Genomic DNA, 15,035 nt, shown 5'->3' with positions numbered 1-15,035 from the left:
GTGTAGTCTGTAAGCTCCAGGGCTTACACCCAAGCTATAGGTGGTTTTTCAATTTATTAAAGCCCCTCAAGGATGAATAGTGTTTGTCTATAAAAAGGAGGAGACATAACCTTTTCAGGCCAAGATATAATAGCCCATTACAGAACAAAATGTCCACCAGGACCAGACAGTCTGACCTTCTAGAAAATGACCAAGCCACCAACTATAAAATATTTTTTTCTCATCCTAACAGTTCTCATAAAGTAAAGGGCAGAGCATTTTTGATTTCTGATATTTATTAGAAGTTGAGACAGCAGATTCTGAAAGATGTTGGTAATGGAGTTCTTGAGAGCTGGAAGGTGGTCTAAAGCTGAAGCAGCATAGATTAGATTCCTCGCCTTGAGTGTGTGCTGACATTTCACTGCAGGACTTAAACCCTTTGATTCTACCTCCCCACTTCTTCCCTCCCTTCCCTGTCTGTTCATTCATTTGTCCATCCATCTATTCAAAAGCCCAGGTGCTGTGGCAAGGACTGGGGGCACAGAGTATACAAGACAGACAAGGTTTCTGCCTTCATGGGGAAGAGAGACCTCAAACAGTAAACAAACTACTGAATAAAGAATTATAAGCATGATAAGTGCCATGAATGGAACATTTGGGCTGAGATAGAAAACAATTGTGTATGTGGTGGGTGGGGGTCAGGGGAGCAATGGGGGCATCTGCTTTAGGTTGGGTGATCAGAGAGGCCTTTGAGGGAAAGTGCCATTTGGGCTGAGAATGAAGAAGAAGGTGTCAGCCACGAAAAGTGTTGGGGCAGAGGGAACAGCAAGGGCAAAGGTGGGAAGGACTGTGGTGAGTCAGAACTAAAAGGACAGTGTGACTGGCCCATTTGAGCACGTGGAGAAGTAGATAATTTGGAACCAAGAGGTGGAGCAGGAAATTCCTCCTAGTCCCCTTTGTGAATTAATTGCAGCCCTGAGGGGAATGATGTGCTTTATAGTCAGGGCAGGCCATTGGCTCACCCCTCTCATGGGTTACCATTGGCTCCAACTCAGAGTCTTGAGACTGCATGAAAATTTACCTCAAATTGATATCCGGTAGAAATTTACTCCAGACCCCAAACACACAAACCAAATAGAACACATTTGTCTGTTTTAAGTAACTTTTCTCCTTTCTTGCTTTGGTCTTTGGCTCCAACACAAGCAACTGCAGTCATTCTTGTAACTGCTTGTGCCTTTGGTCAGGAATTAAGGAATTGTGTGTCAATCTACTCCAAGTTCTATTTTCAGATCTCTGTTACACTCCAGCTCCCCTCATTTCTCTCCTCAGCCCCATTCAGCTTTTTTTTTTTTTTTTTTTTAGGCAGATATGTATTGACATTGTGTGCTTGGTTCTTTCTTTTAAAAAGTCCCTTTATGTGAATGCTGGATGGGATTCTCGAATCTAGAGCTGTGCTGTCCAGTATTGTGGCCACTAGCCACATGTGAACACCTGAAATGGTGCTAGTCTGAACTGAGATGTGTAAAACAAACACCTGATTTTAAAAAGTTAGTCCTCCCCAAATAAAAAATACTTTATTAATTTTTATATTAATACATATTAAAATGATAATATTTTTGCTATATTAGGTTAAATACAATATATTATTAAAATTAATCATGCCTGTTTCTTTTTACTTTTTGTAATGTGGCTACTAGAAATTGTGCCTTGCATTATATTTCCATTGGACAGCACTGGCCTAGAAGTTCTTTACTGCACCCATAAAGGGACTGAAGTACTGAATCATGCTATATGGACGAACTTCAAAAGCATTATACTAAGTGAAAGAATGCAAAAGAGCACATAGTGCATGATTCCATTTTTAAAAACTGTCCAGAAATGTTCTTATCTCAGAGGTTCTGCTTCAGAAGGCCCATGGGAGAGCCCAAAAATCTGCATTTTTAACAAGGGCCCCAGGTGATTCTGATGCCATCTGCGCTATAGTTTGAAAATCACTAAAAAAAGTATATGAACAATAAAAAGATATGTATGTAAACATAGTCCTACGAATAGGAGGAACTGGGGATTTATTAAGAGGCAACGGTTCTTTCCAACAGACCATACCTTAGGAACGATTCGGTTCTCCATTTCGCGAATAATTAATACCAGTTGTTTTATGTTTTTAGAAAAAAATGAATGTTTTCTGGTTAAAACAACTAAACATCAGTATATACTTTTCTTTCTAGGGGAGAGAGCAGAATGTGGCACCACCAGGTAAGAGCTGGCAATCTTGTTTTTGCTTGCCTGCTGCCCTTATGTGGGGAGTGGGATGAGGTGGGAGGAGCAGGAGTGGAGGAAAGCTGGAAAGACAGACTTTGGTGAGAGCTTAGACAAGCCGAGGTATTCTCAGAGTGGGACAGCTCTTCATCACTGTCCCGAGGGGATGGTGTGGCTATGCTGAGAGGGGAGGAGAATGTGCCCTTTGGACTGTTCTGCTGGTTCTAGCCGTAGACTGAAGCCACGCCCCCTCCAGGCTGGTGATGGGGAGGAGCTTTCAGAGCTGATTTCAGTGGGGTATCTCCCCTTTGACAGCACAATCCATTGGGTGGGACAGTAATATATTGCGGAGTGGCTGAAGGGAACCAGTAGAGGCCAGAGGCTGTGGGGTTGCTGTTGACTTATCTCCCCATCTGTTTATACGACTGCTGAGCCGAAGTGGGGAACCCTGCTTAGGGTCCCCATTTGCCAAGGCTTTGGATTTGGCTGGAATTGCACACATCTGGGCATACGCATGCGCATACCCACGTACTTGTGCACAGATGCCTCTACTGCCTGCACCCTGGCTTTGGACCTCACTGGCACTTGGATGAACTGATGCAGAGTCCCTTGCTGGGAAAATAACAAACGGGCAACTTCTGCTTTTTCTCCAGCTTGCTCAACATTATCCTTTGCGCTTTTCCCTGAGCAGACCAGAGCCAGTGAACACTTTCCACTCGGCAGCTGACAGCTGACAGGCAGACTTTCGGCGACTAGACCTTTTTGCTACTTTCAGAGAGTTTAGATTCATAAGCAGCCCTGTCATTGCCCAGGTTGTGCCTTAGAGCCTATCTGTTTCTGAGCTCCCAGCAATAGCTACCCCACTGCCCAGTATACATTCAGCAGTTGCCCAGAGGCCTGCCCTTTCCCCGAGGTGGCAGTGGAGGGCTACCTTTTGTCTCATTCTGGGCCCAGCGAACTGACGATATCCTTTTTCCACAAATTCTTTCCAGTGGCCCAGACTCCTAGAAAGCTTTAATACTTGGCAAGAGGGAGGATAAACCCTAAACTCTTTCCTCATCTAGAAGGGAGTTGGCTGGGAAGAGGCTTGGAAAAAGCTCTGGGGTGTTCAGTTTGCTGGGCCCAGGATAACGGAGACTGAGGGCTCTCCAGAAGCTTAGCCTGGGCAGCTGTTCCTCTAGTCCTGGGCAGTCTGGGAACATCAGGATGATACAGAATGCCAGGCAATGACCTTCTAGCATATGGGTCAGCAGATGTGCAGGATCACTGTCTAAGAACCTTTTAGAAACAAATCCCTGACTTATTTATTTATTCTGGCAAGAGGGTATTGTCATAGTCCCCAAACAACAGAAGCCACATTTTACACCAAAGTCTGCAAATAGTGAAACAAATGGGAGACAAAATGAGCCATCCCTCACTTCCTCTTCATTCCTAGAATTTACATGAGAAGATTGTTCCAGCAGGTTGCAGGAAAGATCTGTAATCAAATGTTTGGCCAGATCCCAGGGTCTACCTCAGAGAAAAGTTGAGATTTTGTTTGTTTGTTTGTTTTGCTTTTCTTGTATAGCCCACTGAGAATGTTGTTTTCTACACCCTCTTTGACCTAGGGCCTGAGAAATCCAAGCTAGGTTTACCAGGCCTCCCACTTAGATATATTTCAGCCATCTGCACTCTGGCTCTTGGCCAAGGTCAAAGGCAACTTGGTTAGTAAACTGAAAGCTTCCCTTTACTTCCAAAAATCATTTTCAACTTTCTCTGCAATGAATTGTCAACTCAGAAATGGTTTTTAAATTAATCTGAAAGGCCCTGGGTGAGATGTTTCTGTACTGTGGCTCTCTGTGTCTTCCATAGTTTCCTGTCCCAGGTCAGTGTAGTGTGGATGGTCATTTGAGCAGGTCCCCTCAGGCAGGTAGCTGCAGGCCTTGTACAGACGGACCAGTTTTTGTAATGGGCCAGAACACATTATATTTTTCTCACCCTTTAAGAACCTCATCTTAGACTAGACCAAATTCTTAATAATCCTGTAATTTAGGCTGAACAAACAAAATAATGCACTTGAAAAGTATATGGTACTTCTCAAAGCCAGATGCAACCATAAAGTTTGATTATGTTTATTCAAAGTAGGACTAGCTTCCCTAACTCAGGTTGATTTGCCCCCATGGTATGGATTAGAGGTGAGATGGCTGGAGATTACTGTCCAAACAGATACAACCCAATTTACAACCTCCAAGAGCCTGACCACTATTGAACTACAACATTGCTGCCGTTTTTGGACATTGACGCCCATGTCTATTAGGTTGTCTAAGGAAGATTTTAATCACTGTCCTTTTGGTCACAGAGAAATTTTGAGGCCAATTCCTGTGTTTCCAACATATGTTAATTTTCATCTTGGTTGAAAAGCAGAAAGGGGGCATTGGTCTCTGGTTTCTCTTTCCTCCTCTCTGTGGCTTTCTCTGTTCCTGTTTTCCCTGCCTCTCTCTCTTTCTTTCTTTCCTTTTTGCTCTGCAACTGAGCAGCAGAAGAGATGGAAGGCTTAGGCTGCCCCACTTTCCTTGGCTGAGCTGCCCCCCTGCTCCCCACTTTGTGCCCCACCCAGCATTTCAGTAAGTCGGTATCGATTTGATGTCATGCAAAGTTGGGATAGCTACGTTTCCTTGTCAGAGAGTCTAGTCAGTACACAGAGCATCACACGAAGAGAGAAATCTTGGTGTGATTCCAATAGTCCTTTGCTTTCTTGATTGGGCAGGAGAAATGGGAAGAAGTATCCTATTTTCTCTTTATTTTATAAACTTAAAGAAAAAAAAAGTCCTTAGGACTTATTTTGAGGAAACCCACCACCACCTGGACACCAAGAGTTTTTGATATTTGGTGTCCAAACCCTGCATTAAGAGTCTCTACTTTTGCTGGCCATTGGAGTTTAACAGATAATTTAATGCTACTGTTGGATGTCCTGTGATAAAATTAATTTCTCAATTTCACACTCACACTGGAACCTGGAGTAGGAATCAATGAATTCTAATCCCATGACTTTGGGCAAGTTTCTTAATCTTTCATCGGCTCATTTGCCTTATGTCTAAAATGAGTTTAATAATTCTTGCCTACCTCACAGAGTTGTTGTGAGGGTATCATACAATGCGAAGTAAGGAAATAATCTGAGAACATTCAAAAACGGAAACTGAAAACACTATGAAAACAGGTGGCGAAGTTGCTATCCTCATTATTCCTAATTCCAAGACTTGAAACCTATGGCCTTATGTCACATTTTAGCACTGTCTTTTGGCATTTGGAAATTCAAAAGCAGATCTGTTCTAAGAAATACCAGCCCCACATACCCGTACCCTCAAAAAATAAGTACCTTACAAAAAAGAAATGACATGGACTTAGCTAACCAAATTGACAAAAGATCCAAGGTGGGCTTGAAATAATCTTGCCTGTTATTTCTTTTCAAGATTTTGGTCTGTGCTTTTTATTTTGGTTCCAATGTTTGGGTGGCATGATATTTGGATCAACTGTGTCTTTGCCCATGCATGTCCTGGAGCTAGCAGCATTTGCTCAATACCCCAACGCCGAGGAGAAGTTGGTTAGAGTTTCCAGGATGGCTGGGCTACTGAGCGACACACAACAAGGCCAGTGAGCCAATGAGAGGCAGCATGACTCTCATTCACCTCAATTGGCTCCGCAGTCCATTAGATTTCTTGCCCATTCACAGAAATCAATCAAGACTTGGGGGATTAGGTCTTTGCTTATTATACATGTGGACATTATCTGTGCCAGGCTGGATACCCCAACTTGTTGCTCCCCAAATTGTGAACCAAACCATTTGAAAATGAACTGCTTCTCTTAGTGAGGGGAGCTCCTCCTAACCTCAGAGCCCTTTGCCCTGGAAGGCTGGCAGCATTGAGTCAGGCCAACTTGGGTGGCGAAAGATGAGCAAATAAGCCGACACAGGTATATGCATGGTGAACAACTCTGGAAACTGGTCCAGTGTTTGTGGCTGTTTCACTGTTCCTGGTGAACTGTGGTGCGGTTTCCTCTCCCTGTTGCCAAAGCTGGAGCACAGGGAATGGAGATCCTAAAGCAAAGCAAGACACTTTCAACCCGACCCCACGGGTCCTCTGCTGGCAAGGGTTAATGGGATGGATGAGTCCTTGGCTGGAAATGAAGAAGTGCCCTAAGGCTCCATGACTGGCCTAGTGGGAAAAAGCTTGGATTTGGAGCCAACGAGGCCTGGGTTTGGGGCCTGGCTCTGCCAGTTCCCCTCTCTAGGCCTCAGTTTTTGCCTCTGTAAAATGAAGTCATACCTACAGAGTTGAGCTGACGTTAAGCGTGGTAATGGATTTGAAAGCGCTTTAATCGAAGTGTACTCGACTAAAGAACAGGATATAATCATCCTGGGTCACCCCAGGACCGCAAAGAAGCTGTAGCCTCCCTCTTGGCATCAGTTTCTTTATCTCTAAAATGAGAATAATAATTGCCTGGTTCTTAAATCCATGAAATAAAGATTAGTCAAGTGCATTTGAAATGCCAAGAGGCGTTAGGGAGATCAGTGCCCTGGTATGTTGAGAGTTGAGACTTGGTGATGAATTTAAGTGAAAATAATGAAAATTAACCCTTCCAATCATCTTTGGAAGTCTCTTGCTTTCTCAGGCTACCGATTACATTTCTCTCCCCGATTCCCCCTCCATCTGGTCAGCTTTGCAGGATGACAGCCTCTGATTGGAGTTTCAGTGGTTTCCTGGACACGTACTATTTCCCCCTGTGATTTAGAATGCATTCGTGTTATACGAGTCTTGCTTCTGCCTGACATTGTGGGTAAATTAAGATTCCCTAAACATCCAAAGGCCTTCAGATGGAGCATTGGACACCAATGTGCTGGGGGTTCAGGGGCTTCCATTTGCATTTTGTGTTCTTCTCCAGTCATGGTTTTTAAGAGCATCTTTCCCAGTTGTCTGTTTACATTGGTTTCTTTCTTGATTTCTTTTATTCCGTTTTCCCCTAGGCCCCCCTGTCTTCCCCCTAAACCACAGAAAATGAGGAGACCTAGGCCTCTCTCAGTGTGTAGCCATAAACTATTTAACGGCTGTATGGAAGCGTTCATTAAGGTACTTGCTGGGGAGCCACAGAGTCCGCGAATGCACCCAATGTAATGGCAGCCTTTCTCCACCTTTTCCCCTCCGCCAACAACCCTGCCCTAACTTACGGGAACTTTTGATCTGAGCCCTCGAGCCCTAGGACAGGCCCTGTGGTGAGCTAGTTCCTCCCTGCAGCCTGCACTTAGCTTCAGTGAGGGCTAATCAGAGCTTCCTTTGCCTCTGACCAGCTGCTGCTAAGTGCCTTCCCATGATTCTCGGGGATAAGATCATGAAGAAACCCAGTGAAGTCCACATGGGGCTGAAATGCCAGCACTGTGGTCCCAGCCAGTGGGGTTAAAATGTCAGTGCTGTGGCCCACGCTTTGTTGCTTCAGGAACCATGGTCCTAACTAGCCAGAGGATCAGTTAGAAAAACCCCCTACCTCGCTTCATACCCAAAAGGAGAGTGGCTGGAAGCAGTGTAAAGAAAATCCCTGAGGGCAACAATATGTTTTTAAATAAGTGACTTTTTTTTTTTTAAGTTAATAATATACCTGCAAAGGAAATACATAAAATTTGTATGAGAGAAAACCTCCCCACCCAGTTTTGCTTTTTGTTAGGCAGTTTGGGAGAAGGGAGAAGAGCAAGATGGTCCCTTTAGAATTCCAGGTTAACCCTTTACACCGTAAACTAAAAACGAAAACATTTCAGCTAGGTGAGTTTTTCCTTTCTTGCTCCTTGGATGCAAAGGGTATAGGATCAAGCCAGGGAAATTAAGATGATGACTGAGGTGAAAAGGACAGCAGGTGGGAGAGAGACTGAAGAAGGGGAGAGGCACTGTTAACGTGAGAGGGGGCAGGAGAGAAGTTCCCTGGCAGTTATTTCAGAGCCCACTACCATCCAGTGAAGACACTTTCTGAAAAAAAAAAAAAAAAAAAAAGGCTGATGTCAGTCAGGAGAAAAGTAAAGGCTTTGGGCTTTGCTGATGATTTTAGAATAGCGGAGGCTATCCCTGCCTGTATCCCCCATCCTCAGGGTGCACACAGAGCTTGAGGCAGAGGGAGCAGGTAGGCAGGAGAGCCTGGGTCTCAAGACTATATTGGCCTGTGGGAAGGAACAGTGGGGAAAAGGGAAAAGGGAAAGTGAAACAGTAGGACACAAGATGGGACTGCCCAGAGGCAGGGACCAGCAAGGGCTGTCTTAGGATACCTCAAAGGAGTGAGACCTGGAGAGTCCCGACAGGAGGGGGTGCTGCTCTGCATCGGGCAAGAGGTACTGTTTGGAAAAGGTGATTCGGAGTGAGCACTTTGCCATCCAATGGGTCATGGGCGGATGGGGCCGTGTCAAAAGGGTCCTTCTTTCTTTAGCCTCGTTCCTCTGCCAAGACTTTTTTCTCATTCACCCCTGACCTTGGAAAAGCCACTCTCCATAACTGAGTGAGAACTGGAAGGCACCTAAGCTATTCTCCCTGCCCTCAAGGAGCTTATAATGTCCCAGTTGGAAGGATTTTAACACAGAAAGTTGAAAATATAAGGCAATTCAGAGTGAGTTATCCCCATGGAAACAAGTTCTGTGAGAGCTCAGAGCAAGAAGAGCTATGAGCACTCAGGCACAGGAGGCTTTTGGCAGGGCTTTGAAAGAAGGGTAGGAATAAAGCGGAGAGGAGTGGGACAGAGAAGTCCCTGAAAGGAGGAACAGAATGAATGAAGGCTCAGAGACAGGGATACCTTCTCTCATTTGCTCAGCTCTTTGGAAATGGGTGAGCAGTGAGGACACTTGGAAGGAGCTGACTCTTACCTGATGGGATTTGAAAATTAAGTCTTCTGTTTAATGAAATAGTCTTTTCATAGAGAACTCCTACATGACATGTGTGACTATCAAGTAATCCTACTTTATTCCTCCTGTCAAACACATCAAAATTTCTTCCACCGCATGAGAGTTTGTGCCTTAGAGGTAGTCACCTTGGGCAGCCACATTCTTATTCTAAATATGTAGCTGTTGCTTTGGTTTGTCAGTCTTCCTTAGAGCTCGTAGCATGGCCTTTGTCAGTGGTGCCAAACTTTATAGTTGAATGGACACCCTGGTCTTGGGATTGAGAACAGCCATTCAGAGCTCAGCTTTGCAATGCCACTGGAGGTACACAGTGGCAAGAGGCATATACTAGAATGGGGCTGGTGGACTGGCTTTGAAAAGAGCCCCCAAAGAGGGATACTTCAGAGCACTGAGCAGTGACTCATTGTGGTAATAAATGCAAAGCCTCGTCAGGGGACTATTTGACTGCAAAAGAAAAAGTTATATTTGTTAAATGATTGCAATTTTGAATAGTCACACTGTACTTACACCACATTCTATCGGTGCAGATTAGCAAACTCTTCTGTGCACCTGCGATGAGCTAGGCAGTGTGCAGACAAACTGGCACGTAGCATGGTCTCATTCTCAAGGACTGTTAACTTTCAGAGTGTGAGAAGGCCGTCTAATATAGTCAATCCTTCAACCTTTATGAACAGAATTTAATTTTCTCTTATGATTCACATGTTCTCTGAAAGGATATTCTGCGTGGACTAAGAATCCCTAGCTTTGAAAGGCCAAACCTGTGAAAGGTTTTCCACTAAAATAACATCACTGGGACTCTATGATTATGATAATTTAGAGGGACAAGGAAGCATCCCCAAATTAAGAATGATGGATAAATGTTGTTGGAGTTATGTTATACATTTCTGGAACCCTACCTAAATTGACCCTTTTCAAAATCCTTGATATTTTTTTCTCCTCTCAAATAGAAGGAAACACAATATTTATTATAAATTATGAAGCCCATGGGGTCTGCCCCTGGGGCAGAGGCAGAGTCCTCATCTCGTTTCTATAAAATGAGAATGGTAATTACGTACCTCATGAGTGTACAATGCTATTAGCGCAAATAGGCTGATAGATGTCATGTTTCCAGAACACTGCCTGGCACGTAGTAAGCACTATGGAAATTTAGCTGTTATTATTCCCATTAGCTGTTAGGAGATTGCTCATAGAGCCCCATCTGACCCGGCTGTTTGCTCAGTTCTAGGATTCAGGTAGGCTTAGCCAACATACAATAATTCCAGTTGTTGAGATGCCAGTAACTGGACAGATGACACTAGCTTGAAGGTGCACATCCTCCAGTTTCTCCGTTCAGCTTCCTCAGGAGCCTGGATGAGACTTAGCACCCACCACAGAGCTCGACCTGCTGCACATATAGGAAGAAAAGAACAGATGGTGCTCCCCTGAAAATGGGTGGCTTTGGTGGCTTTAGTGAAAGCAAAAGCAAGATCATGAAGACACTCTGACTCTCTACTGACTACCCCCTCCTCTGGGTCTTCCTTAGCTTTCGAAGGTTTCCCGAGATGTTCTCAGTGCTCATGTGATGGTCAGTGGGTAGGAAGGAGAGCAAAGTCATGTGGATACCCAGGAAAAGCTACCATGGGTGTTTGGTAGCAAAACATGGGAAGCTGTTTGGAATTTGGAATCAGGTGGAATCTTGTTGGGTCCTATCCAGAGAGCACATGACAAACACGATCTTGTCAAAATTAGCTTTTTACCAAGAAGGAGGTTTCCCGAGCTTAATTCCAGGGATAGTGTTACAGTAGACACATAAAGGTGTGTGTCCCTCCTTTTTTTGTGGGCAGCTAGGCTAACCTTCAGGGGCCTTAGGTGAGTTCTTGCCCATTGATGAATAAAGAGCCCTGTGTTGAGGAGAAGTCAGATGTGGGATGAGGAAAGGGTTCAGTGCACATCATTCCTGCACTTTGACAAGGACTGAAAAAGGCCCCTATGTCACCCGGTATCCAAGGCAGCCACACTGGAAGGCTGGCTGGGGGCAGGGTTCAGAGCTCCCACGGGCCCCTGAGCTGCAGGGGGGTCCTCCCCACGGCAGGCTGGCTGGCAGTCTCCCCAGGACCTTTGCTGGCTGCCATTGCATTTCGGCGTTCACGGACTCTGAAAGATCTGCTTACTCTCACTGATCTTACTCCTGCATAATCTTTTCTTTTTCTCCTGCTCTGCTGCCTGTTTATTTTTTGTTATCAGAGGAAGAAGAAATGCTCGAACCAGGAACCAGGTATTTACTAGAAAGGTCCGTTAGCCCTGTTCAACTGGATGGGACCTGCCTTTAGTACTGACTTCTAGAACAGGGCCCACCTTACTTATTGCCAGTGGGTCTGTGTTATTCCTCTCTCCCTGACCACAGTTAACCAAGGAAGGAATTCACAGGTGGGGTGTGGAGGAGCCACCAAAGCATCCAAATTCATGGCTTTTCTCTGTCCCTTTACAGTAGCATATTGCATATGTCTTATTGTTTCCTCACCTTCTAAGGAGGCTAGTGATTTTATTTGTCCCCCTTTAAAGAAAGTTTAAAAAAGATTCTGTGGTCCTTAGTGACCTGAAATAGCATAGAGGCCAACCAGTCATGGAATTCAAAAGAAAAATTACCCCTTGCCCAGCCCTCTGTGGCTATGGGCCAGTCTAGGAAGATGCAGTTGAAAATACATTCGCACCTCAGATGCCTGTGTTTAGAACTGCATCTTATTCAGCCTTTTGACTAAGGTTGGCCACTCAGTGGTCAAGGGCTGACATTAGCTGTTTCTAGAACATGTCCTTATAACATGTTTACTGTTAAACAAAATATCTATCTGGATGTTTAGGTTGCAATATCATGAGTAGAACTGGCCTTCCCTTCTCATAGTTCAACAGGACGCCTTGCTTCTCCCATAGTGTGTTCTTAATTCTGGAGTCAGGTACTGCAGTCTGAGGAGCAGGCCTTGTCCTGCTTTTCTTTATCCCTGATCCCTGAGAAAATAGGGTTGAGTTGGGGGCAAAGTGGAGTGGGAGGCAGAGGGTTCTCCAAGAGCAGACTCCAGCCCCCTCCATGCAGTGGGTTCTCTGTCCTTCCAGGGAAGGCATGTGCCTATCAAGCCTCCTGAGCCCTGATTCCTCCCCAGCTGAGTAAGAAGACAGAGCATTTCTTTAGAATTATCATAGCTATGCCTTTTATTCTGCACATAACTGAAGACTTTCTATTTTAACTGTCTGTGAAGACGTTAGGATTAGCAGTTCCTTGCTTGTTTTCCTACTAATCTGATGATACTAATATTCTGGCTTGAGTTTATAACTTGTGTTTGCAATGTCTGTTTTCCGTGGTGATTGCCAAGCCCAGTACAACTCATAATTTTTTTTTCTTAAGGATTCGGGACAAGCTATACCGCTTGTAGTTGAAAGCTGCATCCGATACATCAATTTATATGGTAAGCTCAATTGCGGGGCAGTGTTTTCAGCACTCTCCAAAACAGGTGCTAGGCTGTTCTCATAGGAAATGAGATTCTAATTCATCTTGGAAGACTTCCTGTCACTGTTGTGCTTTCGAGAGGGAAAATGCTCCGTGGAACAGCTGCTATTCTGAGTGCTATCTTTTGAGCCTTATGTGTCGGGGGATGGAAAGGGATGGTGAGAAGACCCAGGAACCAAGAAAACCGAGGAGCAGGGAGAGCACAGACAGGAGTACCATTCTAGTTCCTTCCTCACTCCCACCCATCCCCAGAGCTCTATGCATTGAGCACTGAATGCAGTTGGACAGTCAGTCAGTTAATACTGCTAGATGGTAGTAAGCTCCATAAAGGAAATAGAGTGTCTGGGATTTGCTAGCCATGGTATCCCCAGCACCTAACTTGTGCTTCCATCTATTCATTTATTCATTCCTCCAGAAATATTTTTTCAGAGTGCATAACAGGCTCTGTTTTTGACAATGGGAACACAGGCTTGAACAAGATGGGTAAGATACCCACCCTAGGTAGTTTACATTACCAATTACAAGAGAAAGGAAATAAACAAGCACAGAACTAAATAATTTTAGGTAGTCATAATGCCAAGAAATTAGTTACAAGGGAGAACAGCTGGAGAAGGGCAGTGCTGCTTTGGCTAAGGTGGTAAAGAGAGATTTCTCCAACGGGGTAGTTAAGACTTGAGGGATCTTTAAGACGCGAGTGAGTAGAAGAAGCCAGCCATGCCTTCCATGTGGAGAGAATGGCAATTGTAAAGTGATAATAGGGGAAGGAAGGCCACTATGACCGTACGGGAATGAGCCAAGAAGGTGGAGTAAATGATATAGGTGGTAGAAAGTCAATATTAGTTAACAACAACAACAAAATGAACAATTGTTTATTGAGCACATACTACGTACAAACCAAACTTTGATGAAAGCCTGCCTTTTAAAGATAAACTTTCTAAATTATAATGTGGAGAGTTGTTTTATATAGAAAAACTAATCCCAGGGAAAGGATCAGAGTCTCCCGCATTAATTCTCATTTAAGATGAGGGTAGCTCTTTCTTTGATTCCTTCAATCTTACAGGTTGCTGTTAAATCGTTACTGTTGTGCCAGGTATTAGGGTCTCTTCTTTGTTCTGGCCTTGTAGAAAAACCTAAGAAGATGAGATTATTTTTCTTTAATAATTTAATCTCCCCTAAACTCTTCGATCTCAGGCTAGCATGTATTTTAAACTCTAACTTTCATGAAGGAAGAAAATGTCTGTGTTAGGGGAAGGAAGGGTTGAGGCAATGATATTGATCTTTCTTGTTTAAAATCTCTGTGGCCATTGCCCTCAAATGGTATTTGTAAGCTCAGGCCAAGCTCCTTGGTTCCAGAGCAGCTGGTAAACTGGCAAACTCTGTAGCAAAGTGCACTAGTTACTTGTCTGAGCTGACTTATTGGTTAAATTAGAAGTTATCCACTGGTCCTGTCTTGATATAAACTTCTTGTAGTGTTTTCCTTCAAGCCCAGACACAGTCGTATGAAGCAGGATATGTCTAGGTGTTTTGGCCAGCCATAGTTCATTGCAAAGGCTATTTTCGGGCTTCTGCCAGGAGACTTTCATTGGGAATGACCCTCTCATAAAGGATGGTGGGAGAAGAAGACAAGCCATGGGGTGAGTCATCGATGTTCCCAGTGGTCAGATGAGTTCAAGGCCTCATGGCATTTTCTCTTTTGGTTTGTTTTGTTTTTCTTTCTTTATTTTCTTTCTTTCTTTCTGTCTTTTTTCTTTTTTTCTTTCTTTTTTTTTTTAGGACTCCAGCAGCAAGGGATCTTCAGAGTGCCAGGATCTCAGGTCGAAGTCAATGACATCAAAAATTCCTTTGAAAGAGGTAGGTCAGAGTGACCATCTCAAGCTTGTGGCCAGGGTAAGCCCAGGCGGGCATTAGTACGTGTGTTAAAGCCAGTGATGTGCAGGGCAGGCTTGTATTGACATCTCTTTCCAACTTTGCTTTCAGTGACTTCACTTTGGTTACTTGAAATCAGCTATTGTGAGAGTATTTACACCACAGAAATTGGCAAACACCAACAGCGTTTCTCTTTCTTTCTCCCCTCCAAAGAGCTAGCTGGTAAACATTTACCGGCACATATGGTGATTTTTTTCTGGTGGGCTGTACAGTGAGTGATTGCTGGGAAAGAGGGCCTTGTAAAGCACTTTGGAATGATCACGTGAGTCTATAAAGGCTGCTACGTTTTAGAAAAGTTGGAAGATCATAGATAATATGATCTTTTAGAATATCCTCCAATTCTTAATTTTCTATGCAGTGTTTTTGGCAAAGTTTCACACTGGGAGTAAGAGACCATATCCTCCCACCACCCCCAGTGAGTTTACCTAGTTCTCACTTCAATGAACTAATTATATAGATGCTTATTAGAAATTAAGTGACCACTAGAATAGG

The 15,035-nt window shown here is 44.1% G+C and overlaps 1 protein-coding gene across 5 annotated transcripts in view; it reads left to right on the top strand.

Annotated features, from left to right (window-relative positions):
- The window catches only part of SRGAP3 (SLIT-ROBO Rho GTPase activating protein 3), a 239,674-nt gene that overhangs the window by 180,875 nt on the left and 43,764 nt on the right, over positions 1-15,035 (top strand). For 3 of the 5 annotated variants that reach the window (XM_039886636.1, XM_039886638.1, XM_039886639.1), the window contains 4 exons: positions 2,205-2,232; positions 7,235-7,337; positions 12,516-12,576; positions 14,391-14,468. In XM_039886636.1, the coding sequence (XP_039742570.1) occupies positions 2,205-2,232; positions 7,235-7,337; positions 12,516-12,576; positions 14,391-14,468 (270 nt within the window). Of the gene's footprint in view, positions 1-2,204; positions 2,233-4,751; positions 4,839-7,234; positions 7,338-12,515; positions 12,577-14,390; positions 14,469-15,035 lie in introns of all 5 variants that reach the window. The other 2 variants (XM_039886640.1, XR_005658157.1) reach the window with 2 other exon arrangements.

Source organism: Pteropus medius, unplaced genomic scaffold (genome assembly GCF_902729225.1).
Source record: "Pteropus medius unplaced genomic scaffold, Ma_sr-lr_union100, whole genome shotgun sequence".
NCBI lineage: Eukaryota > Metazoa > Chordata > Mammalia > Chiroptera > Pteropodidae > Pteropus > Pteropus medius.
This window is presented reverse-complemented; position numbering and strand designations above follow the sequence as displayed.